Below are 17,130 nucleotides of genomic sequence, written 5' to 3' on the forward strand. Positions count from 1 at the left end.
ATTCAGAGGTTTGTGGCCAGGTCTCAGGATCCTCTGGCCGACTCCACAGATGCTCTGGTGGCTCCTTGGGGTCGGTATCGCCTGTTATATGCCTTCCCTCTGCTCGTTCTCCTGCCAAGGTTTCTTCGCCGGGTGGCGATGGTAGGCATTCCGGTGGTTCCAGACTGGCCTCGGCAGTCTTGGTACGCAGAACTGGTAAAAATGGTCGTGGATCCTCCATGGCGTCTTCTGCGGGAAGATTTTCTATCACAAGGACCGATCTTCATCCTGCTTTACGCTCGCTGGCTTTAACGGCTTCTCCAACCTTATGTCTTTTCTTCCTAAGGTGGTGTCGGATTTTCACCTGAATGAAGACATTGTGTTGCCTTCCTTATATCCTAAGCCTAAACATCACAAAGAAGTTGCCTTGCACTCTCTGGATGTGGTTCAGGCGATAAGAGTTTATCTGACGGTTACTGGGTCCTTCAGGAAGTTGGACTCTTGTCCTTCCGGACGGTCCTCGCAAAGGTTTGGCTGCGTTCTCTGCGACCATTTCGAGATGGATCAGGCAGACGGTGGTTCAGGCTTATTCAATCAAGGGTCAGGTTCCTCCTTTTCCCTGTGAAGGCGCATTCTACTAGAGCGCTGAGTGCCTCTTGGGCTTTTCGCCAGCAGGCCTCTGTTGTACAAGTTTGTAAGGCAGCGACTTGGTTGTCTGTGCAAACCTTTACCAAATTTTACAAGGTGGATTTGTTGGCATCTTCGGATGCTTCTTTTGGCCACAAGGTCATGCAGGCTGCTTTTTCATAAGGGAATGTTTGTTTGTGGTTCTCTTCGGGGTCTTTTTTCTGGGTGGGCTCCTGTTTGGTTTGGCTAAGTTTAGCCTTTTGGAGTTGACGTTACTATCTGGTTGCATTTTTCCCACCCCTCATACCTACACTGCTTTGGGACATCCCACTCAGCTCATGGAAATGAGGCTGCATCTGTCGACAGACGATAGAGAAAATACGATTTTTGTATGATCTTACAGTAAAATCTTTTTCTCTACGGCAGACGCAGCACCCACCTCTCTGTTTGGGGTTGGTTCTTTTGTCTTCACTGATTTTAAACTAAACTGATGTGCTGGATTGTGCAGTGGGGGTTTATGCCTAGAGAGTCAGCCCCCTGGGCGTGTGTATTCAAATTTTACTGCCTAGACTACTCCTGATGGGAGGAGCATAAACCCACTCAGCTCATGGTGATGAGGCTGCGTCTGTCGACGGACATCAGAGAAAAAGATTTTACGGTAAGATCTTAAAAAAAATCATATTTCTCTTACGTCCTCCGACAGTCGCCGCCTCCTCCTCTAAGTCCTCACTGTTGGGTATTGTCTTCCTATCCAAAGGAATAGCTAGGCATATAGACTTAGTCCAAAGACAAAAGGCATTAGCATATACACACCCATGGGGGCTGCCCCATCCGGTCAATACCCCCCCTGCATCACCACTCCCAACTCAGTTTTAATTTGCCTAGCGTCAGGAATAGTCAGGCTTCCCTTGTGCTGGGGCTTCAGTCTCAGCCTTCCTAATCTTTTATTTGATTTTCTTTGAAAATGTCGTTTTTTTCTCTTACTTTACTAGCTGTTTATTTTGTCAGCTTCTAGTGTTAGTCTTCTCTTCGGATGAAGATGGATCATGCGGTGCTCGGATTCGGACTGGCCGCCCTGGTTCTCCAGAGCACAAGGGTCAGATGGACCCCCAGCCCGCCATCGAGCGTTCAGCTATGGTTCGCCCTGGCATTATGAACGACCCATCCCTGTTCGCTGCAGGGATGCAGCCGTGAGGTGGCTACCTCACAGGACTCGTCTGTGGTGCTGCAGCGTCATGTCCCTGGCTCACGGCACTCCCTGTCAGATGAGGACAGAGGTTTTCCGTGCATAGAGGCTCCCCACGCCATCTGGTACAGGTAAGTACTTTTCTGTGTGGGGCTTCTGTTTGGGGTGACAGTCTGTGTTGCTGTATGTTCCCCGTGTCTGTGCCTGTGTGACTCCCTGTGCGATCCCTGCGGGGTTCATTTGTGCAGACCTGTATGTTGCCTTGGGGGGTCCCTGTCCCTGTGTCACCTTGGGTGCATGTTGGGGGTGCAGACGTTTGTGTTTGTGCGGCGACCGCAGCGGTGAATTTTCGCGCGGTCCGCCATCTTTACTGTGGGCACACATGTATAGCTCCTCTGGGGTGATCATGCTTGTCATTTTGGCGCCATCCGCCGCCATTTTGTGGGCGGTGGAACGATCGGTTCGGCCGCATGTCGGCGGCCATTTTGGCGTAGCCTCCAATGCATCCCTATGGGGCAGCCATTTTCCCTGGGGTCTGGCTTATAGTCCAGCCCTCTCCAGCAGCACTTCCTTTTCCATCAGCAGCAAGGACACTGGTAGCAACGCTCTGCGGGCTCTGCAGGTTATCTCTCTCAATCTCCCTCTGTATATTGCTTCTGGCTCAGTTTCTTTTCTCCTTTTGGGGGTCTTTCATAGCTGTGACAGTAGCGGTGGGCTGCGCACTCCGCAGCGCTATTTAAGGGGACAGTACACTGTTTTTTGCACTGTAGTTTGTTTTTTGATAACTTGAGCCATGGATTCTCAGGAAAGCAAGTTTCCTCCAGCTTTAGTGGGGGGCCCCAGTTCTCCTGTGGCCCCGCTGCGACCTGATCTGGCTGCTGTAGTTGCGACTTTGGTGGCAAATATGGAAATGCTGATGTCTGAACGGGCTGCGAGAAAGAGGCCCAGGTTGTCTCTCTCTTCTGATTCAGATGGGGATATGGCTGCTGCGAGCGTGCCCTTTTCAGGGTCCCGCTCATCCTTAGATCCCCCGGGGTCTGAGGGGGAGGCTGAAATGGAGGGTGTTGATACATTTTCCCCAGGGTCACCTGAAGAACGGGCGACCATGGATGAGTTAATTGTTTCTGTTAAGGAAACCTTGCATTTAGAGGATGAGCCCTGTCCTGCACAGGACCCGCAAGTCTGCGCAGGTTTTTCCCTGCCCAGCTGAATTTCATTACACTGTTAAAACGTCCATTCCTGGTACCTAGTCGGTTCAAATTGCTTTATCCTTTTGCGCCGACTACGGAATCGCGATGGTGTGTGCCTCCACAGGTAGATCACACTGTGGCCGTGCTGAACAAGGCTACCTTGGTTCCTACTGAGGATACCCCGGTTTTCCGGGATCCAACGGACCAGCGGTTGGAGTCTCTAGCCCGCCATTCCTATACGGTGGCGGGTTCGTTGCTCAAACCCGTTTTCGCGTCCGTTCTGGTGGCTCAGGCGGTGGCTGATTGGACTAAGATGCTTAGAAGCAATCTCGTGTCTGATGACGTGCCGCCTGCCCGACTGGAAATGGTGGATCAGATCCACCAAGGAGCCATGTATTTGTGTGATGCAGCCTTAAATGAGGCCCCCCTTGGTGGCTCGCCTCTCGAGTGTCGCGGTACTTAACCGGCGACTGATATGGCTGAAGAGCTGGTCGGCCGGCCAGTCCTCACGGAAAACAGTTGCTGATTTTCCCTATGCTGGCTCTCGCCTTTTTGGCGAGGCGTTGGATACCCTGGTAAAAGGCGTCACGGGGGGCAAGAGCACTATGCTGCCCCAGAACCCAAAGAATAAGTCTTTCTGAGGCAAGCGGGGTTCTGCGCCTAGATCCAATCAGGGGTCCTTTCGTGCCTTTCGGAACCAATCCAAGGGCAAGCCCTTCAAGGCCCAGGGCAACCAGAAGAAACCTTGGGCGGGTAAGCAAAAGGCCGGCTCGGCGGGACAATCTGCCTCTGCCTGAAGGGGCGCCCTCACCTATTTCAGGGGTGGGGGGACGTTTGCGCGGTTTCCTCCAGCCTTGGCTGCTCCGGATTTCGGACAGGTGGGTCCAGGAAATCGTTCGATCAGGTTACAAGATCGAATTCCTTTCCAGGCCGGCGGACAGATTCTTTCCCTCCAATCTCCATCTGCTTCCGGGGCGTCTGCAGGACTTGCATCAAACGGTGCAGGACCTGCTTGCTCAGGGGGTGATTGTCCCAGTGCCTCATCGGGACAGGTTTCAAATCTTCAAATCTGTTCACTGTGCCCAGGAAGGGGGGCAAAGTGCGTCCTATTCTGGACCTGAAAGCGCTGAACCGCTTAGTGCGTATTCGGAAGTTTTGAATGGAGTCTCTCCGTTCGGTAGTGGCCTCCTTGAGTCCAGGAGAATTCCTGGCTTCAGTAGATCTGAAGGATGCGTACCTGCACATCCCCATTTTCGAGGGTCATCAGCGGTACCTTCGGTTCGCTATCGCAGAGGACCACTACCAGTTTGTGGCGTTACTGTTCGGTCTCGCTTCGGCACCCAGGGTGTTTACCAAGAAGTTGGCACCGGTCCTGGGCCTGCATCGGGCCCAGGGCATTGCGGTCCTGGGGTACCTGGACGATCTGCTTCTGAGATCGCGTGCCAGTCAGGACCTTGTGCGCGATCTGCCCATCACGGTACAGACGCTCCAGGAGTTCGGATGGACCATCAACGTTCAAAAATCAGAGTTGTCTCAGTCGCTTCGCCTTCCCTATCTGGGAATGGTTCTGGACTCTGCTCAGGCAAAGGTATTCTTGCCGGAGGACAAGCTCCAGACTTTGCGGGACGAACTCAGGTCCCTCAGGGACAATCCGTCCTCGTCACTCAGGACCTGCATGCGGGGCCTGGGGTTGATGGTGTCGGCCTTCGAGGCGATTCCCTTTGCCCAGTTCCACACGCGGGCTCTCTAGACGGAGATCCTGGCCAGGTGGGACAGACTTCCTCAGTCCTTGGATCTGGATGTCTCCTTGAGTCGCCAGACCAGATTGGCTCTTCTGTGGTGGATTCAGTCCCCGGCGGTGGCGGAAGGCAAGTCCTTCCGCCCGTTGGTGTGGACAGTGGTTACCACGGACGCCAGCCTGTCGGGCTGGGGTGGAGTCCTGGGCAACCTGTCTGCCCAGGGCACTTGGACGGAGGAGGAATCCTCCCTCCCGATAAATGTGCTGGAACTACGAGCGATAAAACTCTCTTCCAGTGGTCGGCCCGTCTCCAGGGCCTGCCTGTTCGCGTACAGACGGACAATGCTACCGCGGTGGCTTACATCAACCACCAGGGGGGCACCAGGAGTGCTCGAGCGGCCCAGGAGGTGACCGATATTCTGTCTTGGGCCGAGACTCATGTCCCGGCGATCTCGGCAGTTCACATTCCGGGTTTGGAAAATTGGCAGGCCGACTATCTGAGCCGCCAGACCCTGGACCAGGGGGAATGGTCCCTACACCCGGAGGTCTTTCAGATGCTGTGTGCGAGGTGGGGATCCCCAGACGTGGATCTGTTTGCATCCCGGCTAAATCGAAAGGTGGGAAGGTTCGTGGCAAGAACGCGCGATCCGTTGGCGGACGCCTCTGATGCGTTGGTGGCCCCTTGGCATCAGTATCGTCTGATGTACGCCTTTCCTCCGATTCAGTTACTATCCAGGTTCCTCCGCAGATTGGTCTCGGAACCACACATGGTGATTCTGGTGGTGCCGGACTGGCCTCGCTGGTCCTGGTACGCCGACGTTGTTCACCTGGCAGTGGCGCCTCCGTGGCGTCTGCCTCTGCGGGAAGATCTCCTGTCTCAAGGTCCGATCTTCCATCCTGCTTCACAGTCGCTGGCTTTAACGGCCTGGCTGTTGAGACCCAGGTCTTGAAGGACAAGGGTCTATGCCCTGAGGTTATCCCTACCCTGATCAAGGCTAGGAAATCCTCCTCTGGTAAGATCTATTACCGTACCTGGAAAGCCTATTTCACCTGGTGTGAGTCCAGGGGGTTCTCCCCTCGTTCTTACTTGGTATCGAGAATTTTGGCTTTCCTCCAGTCTGGAGTGGATCAGCGCCTGGCGCTGGCCACGATAAAGGGCCAGGTGTCTGCACTGGCTGTTCTTTTCCAACGCCCTGTGGCGTCTCATTCCTTGGTGCGGACCTTCATTCAAGGTGTGCGACATCTGGCTCCTCCCAGGAAGGAGCCTTTACCTCCATGGGACTTGAACTTGGTTCTGTCCGCGTTGCAGCGTGCTCCCTTTGAAAACATCAGGGAGATATCGTTGCCTCTGCTGTCGAAAAAGGTTGCTTTTCTAGTGGCGATCACTTCGGCTCGCAGGGTGTCGGAGCTGGCGGCGTTGTCTTGCCGCTCCCCTTACTTGATCATTCACAAGGATAAGGTGGTTTTGAGACCACCCCCATCCTTCCTTCCCAAGGTGATCTCTGAATTTCACCTTAATGAGGACATTGTCCTGCCTTCGCTTTGTACGAAGCCAAAACATCAAAAGGAGATTGCGTTGCATTCCTTGGACGTTGTCAGGGCGATCAGGGTTTACCTGTCGTCTACGGAATCCTTTCGAAAGACGGATTCCCTCTTTGTCCTGCCTGAGGGATCCGCAGCAACTATTGCCAAATGGATCAGACAGACCATTGAGCAGGCTTACGCCTTCAAGGAACGGGTTCCGCCCTTCCCTGTTAAGGCGCACTCTACCAGGTCTTTGAGTGCATCCTGGGCCTATTGGCATCGGGCCTCGGTGGCCCAGGTGTGCAAGGCGGCGACTTGGTCGTCGGTGCACACTTTTTCCAAGTTCTACAAAGTAGACGTTCTGGCATCAGCTGATGCTTCTTTTGGCCGCAAAGTTCTCAGTGCGGCAGTGCCATGTTGGACCCTTGAATTTTTCTCTGGGTCCCTGGCTGTTGGCATTTGCTTTCCTGGGCTGTTGCTCCTGTTGAGCATTGTTGTTTTCTGTTGCCCAGTTGGTTCTCTTACAGTGCATGTAAGATTCCTTTCTCTGATGTGGGTACTGCGTTGCCTTTTCTACGGTTGCGTCTCCCACCCCTCATGTCTATACTGCTTTGGGACATCCCAACAGTGATGACTTAGAGGAGGCGGCGACTGTCGGAGGACGTAAGAGAAAACGGAATTTTTGTAAAATCTTACCTGTAAAATTCCTTTCTCTGAGTCCTCCAACAGTCGCCGCCCCCGCCCCTCTTTTGGGGTTCTTGTTACCTACTGCTATGCTGCCAAACTGAGTTGGGAGTGGTGATGCAGGGGGGGTATTGACCGGATGGGACAGCCCCCATGGGTGTGTATATGCTAATGCCTTTTTTCTTTGGACTAAGTCTATATGCCTAGCTATTCCTACGCATAGGAAGACAATACCCAACAGTGAGGACTTAGAGGAGGCGGCGACTGTCGGAGGACTCAGAGAAAGGAATTTTACAGGTAAGATTTTACAAAAATTCTGTTTTTTTAACTCCCCTCATGATGGGTAGCAGGGTGCATTGCATAGTCTTGGTTCGAAGGTGGTGTTGGACTTCTGCTTCTTTCTGCTAGTTTACAAGCCTATTTGTTAATGTACAAATGACACCAACATGAGAGGTTGAACTATGCCCCTCCTTCTTTGCATTTAGCTTTAGTATAAAGCCCACTAGACGTTGGGGTGGGGGGGGGGGGGGAGTTGGCAACTACTGTTTTTGTAGAGTTAAAGTTCTGTTTTGGTAATCCTTTTTTTTTTTTTTTCCCCTGTGGGGCAGAGAAGGAGAGTGGGAGGAGTCAAACGATTAATATCTCTTTGGCTTAGCCTACTTTGTAACAAGACACATCACATAATACCCTATATTTAATACACCTTGGGATTCTCAGTAAGCTGTTTATTTTTCCATACACTGTCATGGCCTCCACACCTTAAGGCATAACCTGGAGGTAACGAGGTAAAAGTTCTTAGAATTAAATGACTTCTCATTTGATCACATTTAATCAGTAAAACCTCAATTCTTTTTCTGGGGGAGCCATCGAATGGGCTCAAAAGATATGTTTCTGAAACAACCCTCAGTAGCACACCTTTCATGCCACCTATTCCTCCTACACAAGAGGTATTTCTATACAGGAATTTAAGACTTTAAAGATACAGATTTCTGTGGTTCATATTGATCCACATGGATGTTATCGTATTTGAGTATCTTGGATTTTCTGTTACTGTAGGAAATGTGTATATTCAATTTGTATTATAAATTATTCCATTAATTTGGCCACGTTCAAATATCTGTATGAGCAAGATTGTTGAGGCTTCCAGAGGTCCAATAATTCTTGCAGGGGATTTTATTACAGTTCTTGATCGCTCCATTGACAGATTTGATGGCCCTTGCAGGCCTGGTCACTTAGTACTTAGCTGAAGTGCAGAGTTGGAAATAGCCAGATACGAGCGCGTATTCTTTTTTTTCTGATGCATACCCTACGTTGTCTAGATTTGTCATGCTTTCACCACCCTGGAACTCTGACATCTAGTAGTTGCCATGAGGCATGTCCGATCACTCTCTCCTGGAACTTACTCAAAACCACAGTATTTGTACTAAAGGGGTGGGGGTCCTCCTGTAGTTTTCTGTAGGCAGGCCTGTAATGGATGGACCTTCTGGGTTCAATCCACAGTTCTGCTCTCTGCACAGGCAGTAACAGTCATGTCAGTGTTTTTCAGTTTAAAAAATGCACTTACATTGGCATTTGTGCACAAAGTGGATTTATATCCTATATGGCTATTGAGGAATACATTTAAATGAATGTTTTTGTGCCTGGCATTTAGCTTTTTAAGTTTGTAACATACAATGTGCGTTTCTATTATGTGTGAAAAATGAAAGAAAAAAAGGCTGTCCGCAAAGGGTTAAACGTTCGGGACAGTTTAGGATTAAGAATCAGGTTGTGTAGGGCATGGCTTATTATTTTCTGCAGGAACCCCACAGCAAACACTACCAATCTGCATTTATTTGTACTGATATCTAATGTACCAGTTTACTTTATTTTGGCTTACATTAGTTATGAAGCTTTTATGCAAATGCATTAAACTAAAATGTTACTTGCATTACATTTTTTTTGCTCTCTTTTGGGTCTCTTAGATCATTCACACTGACAGCAACACTGTGCTAGGACAGAATGACACAGGCTTTAGTTGTGATGGCTCCTCCAGTACATTCAGAGTGATGTTTAAAGAACCTGTTGAAATACTTCCAAATGTCAACTACACTGCATGTGCCACACTAAAGGTATGTTTCCTTTTGACTTTCCTAAAAACATGGAAATCCCTTTTCCAAACTCAATATACTAGTTAAGATTGTTGATTTTTCTGTGCCTGTTCTCATCCTGTGTTTTGTCTATTTACCTAAGCATCTTGCAGATTTTTAGTGCTTAGCTTTTTTTGAAAAAAGTAACCGATTTCTTCTGCAGTTTTAAGGGGAACTAAATCTCCACTAAAAATAAAAATGAACCCCAGGAACTTGTTAGCCATAATGTATAGCCTGTATGCACCTTATGCCAGACTTAGCTGGATAGAGATCCCCTCTAGAGCTCCCATCAGTCACAGGTGCTGCCATTTTTTTCCTGGTCTCTGAATCTTTAGCAGCTTAGTTGGCCAGATGCCGATGACATCACTCCCATCAAAGCCTATAATAGCGACAAATGCATCAGCTGTTAGATGGTGTAAAACAAAAAAGGCATGTCTAAATCTTTAAGTGGAACGTTACCCATAGCAACTCGATAAATAGCAGGGAAAATGCATTCCGTATTATGCTACTAAAATTGTGTGCTGTAAATTGCCTCCAGCATTGTTACGGTTTCTTCTTACTGGAGGCTGCCATTTTGCTGAATTCCAGAGCCCAGAAGCAGCAGTACATTTTTAGGCTGTCAGCAAATGGGCCTCTGCAAATTCGGCACAATGTGTAATGTTTCACATAGCTAAACCCGCAAAATGGGCCAGAATGAAAAGGCCTAGCAGGACTTAATTTCTCTTTCGTTCATCGACGGACACATTGCTCCATAAATCATAACTACTGGGTTATATTGCCTCCTCCAGGAGTAGGACTTGGCGGAACAAAAAACACCTGGCTATGCCCATGGGCCATCCTCAGCTTGGTATATAAACCCCTCTCTGCTCTAGGTAATCTGTTTTAATCTGTCTAGTCAGAAGTAAGGACCTAGGCTCCCGGCTGGGATTTCTGGTCCTAGCAGTTTTTTTCTCCTTCCTTACTACTTTGTTTTTTTTTCTCTCTGGAGATTGACAATCAACTGCCGTACTGGGCGGCGGGATGGATAATCTAGATCCAGTGGTTCCCCCAGCCCATCCAGCGAGCACGTGCGGACCGCAGCTACACGCTAGGTCGGCTGCGACATAGCCTCCCAGACAGAGGCTGGCCCGCGAGTTAAACGTCTCACAGGGTTGCAAATGACCAGGCTTGGGTCTGACGCATCGGTCCCTTGGCCGACAGCTCCCCATCCTCAGGAGCGAGGATTCTGTCTGGAGCGTTACCCGCACCATGGAAGGATAAGTACAGTCCCCCCTCTCCCCTTTTGGTTGTTTTTTTGGGGTGGACGCAGGTAACCTCCAGGGAACGGTTAGACCTGTAGGTTCCCTCCTCCCATCCTTAAAAATCGCTCTATGAGCTTGGCTTCCCCCGATTTCTTTCCCCCCTGTCTGGACCTGGAATCTGGAGGTTATCCACCTGGCGGCCATGTTTGTGTAGCCCAGTGATGTCACAGGGGCCATGTTCCCTTAGTCCGGGAGGCACCGAAGTTCCTCCTCTTCCGCAGTTTCCTCGTCCTGTGCCCGGGACATATGAACATGGATGGCGTTCATGGTGAAGTTGGGTCCTAATTTTTGGCACTCCTCCAATCGGTAGAGTGAGTCCCTGTTATATCTCTCTCTCTCTGTGCTGATAGGTACCCTGAGCCTTGAGGGGATCCTTTAGTGGTGCCAAAAGACAGTTTTTGTACTGCAAGGTCTTCCTTTCCTTTATGGAGCCTCAGGGTTACATCTCCCCCACTGACCCCCCTCATGGAGGTGGCAGGTCTCTCAAAACCCCAGCTTCCCATGGTTGCAATGACGGTAGTCCTACAGTCGTTAGTGTCCCGGGTAGAAGTGGCGTGTGGGCAAAGGCCCAGAAGGAAGCATCCCCCGCCTTTCCCTGCTCAGTCTGTCTCATCTGATTCTTAGCCTGAGGCCACCGTGGATCACACCACCAGATCTATCCGATAGAATGATTCCTCCATGGTCGCTGCAGCAAATTAAAAGGGGTGGTAGATGCACATATCACTGCAGTGCGTGAGACTTTAAAAATGGAGGATGCGGCTGATGTAGCCACGGACATGGCTGTGTAGTTTGGTACGCATAAATCACCTCATACTCCACACTCCAGAGGTGTTTCTTTATGTGCCTTATTTTGACATGTTTTCCTATAAGGAATGGAAACAACCAAAATTACCCTTTGTGGTCCCCAAACGTTTTGCTGTATGTTACCCTTTTGAGGAGTCGCTTTTAAAAAATTGGACCCTCCTGTTTCCAGGTTGAACAAAGCTACCATGATCCCAGTTGATTAATGCCCATCTTTTAAGGACTCGGCTGACCGGAAAGCGGAGGCTGTGGCCTTGTGTGTGTTTACTTTGGCTGGTTCGACATTGCGGGCAATCTTTGCCTCAGCCCTGGTGTCTCAGATCCTAACTTAATGGGCCAAGCTTTTGCGACAGGGCCTGGAGGGTGACCAGTTCTCCGCTGCTTATGTTGATTTAGGGGACCATTTGGCCCATGGGCTGCAGTTTATTTGTGATGCATACTTGTATACAGCTCCTGTACTGTCCAAACTTTGTTTCAGCAGTGGTGATTAGGTGCGTGCTGTGGCTTAAAGAGGTTGTACACCGAGAATTTTTTTTTTCTCTTCTTTAAATCCTGAAAGAGAAACCCATAATGAGCTAGTATGCATCGCATACTAGCTCATTATGAAATACTTACCTTAGAACGAGCCCCCGCCGTGCCGTCCGCTTACCTGTATGACGGGCGACATGTATAGTCGCCCGTCTTCCGGGATCGCGGCATCCGGCCATCTGATTGGCCGGAGCCGCGGTGACGTCACTCCCGCGCACGCGCGCGGGAGCCGACGGTCACGGCACGGGGCTCTGAAGGAACGGCACGATCTGCCGTTCCTTCAGAGCGCATGCGCCAGTGACGTCACTGGCTGCATTAAAGGTAAATATCTCCTAAACGGTACATGTTTAGGAGATATTTACAGTACCTATAGGTAAGCCTTAATATAGGCTTACCTATAGGTACAACTTCCTGAGGAGGGTTTACTTCCTCTTTAAGAATTGGACCAAGCCTCTAAAAATAGCTCTCTTTGATCTGCCCTTTCGAAGTGATCGCCTGTTTGGGGCTACCCTGAATGACCTCATTAAGGGTATCATGGGGGGGCGGAAGAGTACCTTCCTGCCATAGTCTAGGAAAGGGAAGGACCCTCGTCGCAGATGGGGTTCCTCCTTCTCAGCGCAGAGAATATTCTTTCATGCGTCTGGGACGGAGAATAAGTGAAATAGATCTTTCAAATCTTCCCCGGGAGGTTCCAAGAATCCTTGGACTGGTAAGCCTAGAGCTAGCTTCTCTGGACCCGCAGACAAAACCCCTTCAGCATGAAGGTCTATTGGGGTAGGGGGACATCTTCGCTGGTTTCCAGCCTCGTGGACCTCCTTCATGAGCTTTAAAGGGGGACAAAGCTTGTCCTTTTTCAGGTTTTTTTTAGGTCCTGAGTCTCCTTGTGCGGATTTAATTCCTGCAAAGGTTCAGGTGATGTCCGAACTACCTAAGGTCCCCCCTGTACCTGTCCAGGGAATTGATTTACCTAGGTCTGATTTTAATTCTTACCAGGGTGGTCCTTCCTCTGGACAAACTTCAGGAACCACAGGCCATGATTCACTGGCTACTGTCACACAGTTCTCTATCCCATATTGCATACAGGTTCTGAGTCTTAGTAGTTTTGGTTCTCCAGACACCTCCATTTGATATTAGGGAGATTCCCTTTCCTTTTTTATCCCAGAAGGTGACATTCTTGGTGGCTATTACCTCGGCCGCAGGGTATCGGAATTGGCAGCATTATCCTGTCGCAGTCCCTATTTAGTGGTCCATAGAGATAAAGTGGTTCTTTGTCCCTGTCCATCATTCCTGCCCAATTTGTCTGACTCCTATTTGAATGAGGACATTATGTAGCCACCATATCAGAGACCACCTTGCACCCCGACTCAACATGATCAGATCGTCCAATGACAGCGGATCTTTGTTCCATTTGGCCAGAATCTCTCTTTGCAAAGGTCTGGAACTGAGCAAACAAAACCGCCTCGAAGGTGGAGACCATCAGACTCAGCACTTGTAATTACTGAATGACGACCGACAGTTGGACAACAGGAGCCAAATCGCATCCTGCAACTTCAGAAGTTTCATCTGTGGAAGAAACACCCGAGCCAACCCTGAATCTAGCGTCAGACCCAAGTAGTCCAGCTTGGTGGACGGAGTCAAAGCAAATTTTTGAAATTTCAGTGTCCGCACAGTAATGTCCAAGTCGACTTCTAGAGCCGAAAAAAAGACTCGCAGGCAGAAGCAGGTTGTCCAGGTAACCTAGTACCGTGATCCCCTTCTGCCAAAGAAAGGCCAACACTGGGGCCAAGACCTTTGTGAATACCGGAGCTGAAGCAAGACCAAAGTGTAACACCACTAATTGATAATGCTCCTCGTTCACTGCAAAACAAAGAAAACGCTGGTGCCCGACATATATTGCAATATGAAGGTAAGAGTCCTTGAGATGGATAGAAGCCATAAAATCCCCCTGATCAAGGAAAGCCACTACCGTGCGTATGGACTCCATCCAAAATTTCAGAACCCGCACAAAGTGGTTCAGAGCTTTGAGGTCTAGGATTGGGCGAACCTTGCCTTCCTTCCTGGGAATGGTAAACCGATTAGAATAAAAACCTTGTAAACATTCCAACTCTGGAACCAGTAGAATCTCTCTGTGCGAACAGGTTCTGCACTGCCCCGTAGAGGTCCTGCACTAACCCGTAGAGGCCCTGCAGCTGATTGTAAGACAGGGGTAAGTTGGAAGTTAAGAACCCGAAACTCGATATTGTAGCTGAACCGAACCCCACCCCATATGCGCCCCTTCAGGCTGGAGAAGGTTTGTCTGCGGAACCAGCAGCGCCCGCTTTTCATTTACCCTTCCATGGTCTCTTGGAGCCTCCCTCGAAGTTACGGGTGGATCTTGAGCCCTTTTCCTGCGATCCAGACAGACAAAATGACCGCTTATGAGCCGAGAAAAAAAGGTATTATAATAGGGTTCCTTGCCCTTAGCTATCTGCGGAAGTAAAAGTACTCTTACCTCCAGTAAGGCCCTTGATGTTCTCTTCCATAGGGGCACCAAACAAAGGGTCGCCTACAAAAGGTAGATCAGTCAGCACCTTTTTAGAAGTCTGGTCAGCCAACCAGTACTTCATCCAAATCATGCGGCGAAGAATCACCACTGTCACGGATATTCTGCCAACCAAGGGGGCCACATCCAAGACTCATCACATATGTACTTTAGCCTCAGGAGGGTGTTGAACCCCTATCAGATCCTGGCGTAAAATTTTTGCCCATTCCGTTAAGGTCTGAGATACCCGGAGAGGTTTCATTAGCTGTCTCTCCTGTGGGGGACCCCCAATGTGAACCTGTTGGCCTCCTGTTTCAACAGGAAGGTGCAGAGGTTCATGTCGAGGTCTTGGGATCTTTTGGCTGATGCCCTTATGGCCCCTTGGTCATTGTCTGATTTAAGCTTTTTCTTCAATACAACTTCTCTCAAGGCTGGTACGCAGAATCGAGTTAGAAGGGATTCCAGTTATTATGGTGGCACCAGACTGGCCTCGCCTTGGTCTTGGTACGCAAGCCTGGTAAGGCTGGTAGCAGGCGTTCCTTGGAAACTTCCTCTAAGGGAAGATCTTCTGTCTCAGGAACCAATCTTCCATCCTGCTTTAGTCGCTGGCTTTAACGGCTTGATTATTGAAAGCCAGGTGCTGAAGAACAGAGGGCTGTCCGAGTCGGTGATTCCTGCTCTGTTAAAAGCTAGTAAATCTATTTCCAGGAAGGTTTATCATTGAGTTTGGAAGGCGTACACTACTTGGTTTGAGTCTCGGGGGGGGGGGGGGGGTGTTCCTTCTCCCCGTTCCTTCTCCCCGTTCCTTTTCGGTGTCTTGCCTGTTGGAGTTTCTGCAACTAGGTGTAGATCAACATTTGGCTCTGGGCAACATCAAGGGTCAGATTTCCGCTTTGGCCATATTTTTCCAAAGGCTGTTGGCGGTGAAGTCCTTGGTTCACACTTATGTGCAAGGAGTTTGCCACCTGGCTCCTTCTGTGCGATCCCTGGTACCTCATTGGAAAGCCTCTTTTTTGAAAATATTTGTAAACTTCCTTTGCTCACTCTGTCGCAGAAGGTGGCCTTTTTGGTTGCAATTACTTCTGCGCGTAGGGTGTCGGTGTTGGCTGCGTTGTCCTATCGGTCCCCTTACCTGGTGGTTCACAGGGACAAAGTGGTACGACCCTGTCAGGCGTTCCTTCCTAAGGTTATCTGGGTTTCATTTGAATAAAGACATTGTGTTGCCATTCTTAGGTCCGAAGCCAAAACATCCTAAAGAAATTTTCTCTACATTCCTTGGATGTAGTCAGGGCTATTTGGGTGTACCTGGCGGCGACTAAGTAGATTCAGAAATCTGAGTCTTTGTTGTTACGGATGGATCTCGTAAGGGACAAGCCCCTTCTGCTGTGACCATTTCCAGTTGGATCAGGCAGACAGTGGTGCAGGGCTATTTTATTAAGAGTCAGGTTCCTCCTTTCCCTGTCAAGACACATTCTACGAGGGCGCTTAGTGCCTCCTGGGGCTTCCGTCATCAGGCGTCGGTGGTTCAGGTGTGCAAGGCGGCTATGTGATCGCCTGTACACACATTCACATTGTTTTATAAGGGGGATGTACTTGCATCTTTGGATGCTGCTTTTGGACGCAAAGTTTAGCAGCCTGCAGTTGCAGAGGCTCTTGAGGGTGTCATTTTTTTCATGGTGTCGAGCTCCATTTGTTCCTGGTTGAGCTTCTGTTTTTACCTGGTTGGCTATGTTTAGCATTGTTGGGAATTATATTGTGACAATTTGGCTCAGAGAAGATGGGGGGATTTTTTATTCGTAAAGGTACCACGTCCCAGTAATAGTATCAAACAGACAAGAAGGAATATGGGGCAAAAATCTGGATTTTCAAGGTACCGTCAATGACCAATAATTGTATATTATAATTGTATACAATTATTATTGGTCATTGATGGTACCTTGAAAATCCAGATTTTTGCCCCATATTCCTTCTGGTCTGTTTTTTGATATTGTTGGGAATTCGATGTATTGCTGTGTTTTCCCACCCCTCATGTTGACACTGCTTTGGAACATACCAAGGGTCTAGAAGACATGGGGCTGTGTCGGTCAGTGAACGAAAAGGGAAAACTGGATTTTTGTCTTACCGTTAAAATCCTTTTCTCTGAGGTTAATTGAAGGACACAGGACCCGCCCCCTCTGTTGGGTTGAGTTATGTATTCTTCTGACGCTACTTGTTATAAACTGAAGTCCTATAGCAGGAAGTGATGGCAGACCCCCTGGAACTGCCTCGGGCGTAGCCCAAATTGTTTCTGTCTAGTCCTACTCCAGAAGAGAGAGCAGCATAAGCCCAAGGGTCTAGAAGACATGGAGCGGTGTCCGTCAGTGGACCTCCGAGAAAAAGATTTTATGGTAAGACAAAAATTCAGTTTTTTTGCTACATACTGTAAAATCCATTTCTCTGAGTTCAACGGACACAGCACCCACTCCTCTATGGAGTTCTGATACTTCTAATACTGCTTGCTACTAAACTGATTACCTAGAGCACAGAGGGGGGTTGTATACCAAGCAGGAAAAAGAGGGACCCCAAGAAGGGGTACTCGGGGGGGGGGGGGGGGGGGGAGAAGTAGTTGTGAAGGAGAAACCAACAACAATGTAAATTGCAAAACACTATTCTTTGTTGAAAAATGAAGATACACATTAGAACAGGATAGATTCCCAGAGAACTATTAAAAACAACACAGACAACGTTGATACAGTCAAGGCATTCATACGAGCCCCATTCACTTCAAATTGCGTGTCACCGATGCACTGCCTCCAGTCCTGTAATATAGGTGAATAGAATGTAATAAATCTGACCATCACAAGGTGGGGGAAGAGCCACATGATTATTTGATCAAATCCTCAGATATTACAGGCCAGGAATAGACACAGGTGGTCAAGTTCAGGT

General features: G+C 49.2%; 1 protein-coding gene across 3 annotated transcripts in view; it reads left to right on the forward strand.

Annotated features, from left to right (window-relative positions):
- LOC309568163 (BTB/POZ domain-containing protein 2) overlaps positions 1-17,130 on the forward strand; it is a 285,622-nt gene that overhangs the window by 231,392 nt on the left and 37,100 nt on the right. For all 3 annotated transcript variants that reach the window (XM_082273789.1, XM_082273788.1, XM_082273787.1), the window contains one exon: positions 8,890-9,036. In XM_082273789.1, coding sequence (XP_082129915.1) covers positions 8,890-9,036 — 147 coding nt within the window. The remainder of the gene's footprint in view (positions 1-8,889; positions 9,037-17,130) is intronic.

Source organism: Pelophylax lessonae (assembly GCF_965119305.1).
Source record: "Pelophylax lessonae genome assembly, chromosome: 1".
Classification (NCBI taxonomy): Eukaryota; Metazoa; Chordata; class Amphibia; order Anura; family Ranidae; genus Pelophylax; species Pelophylax lessonae.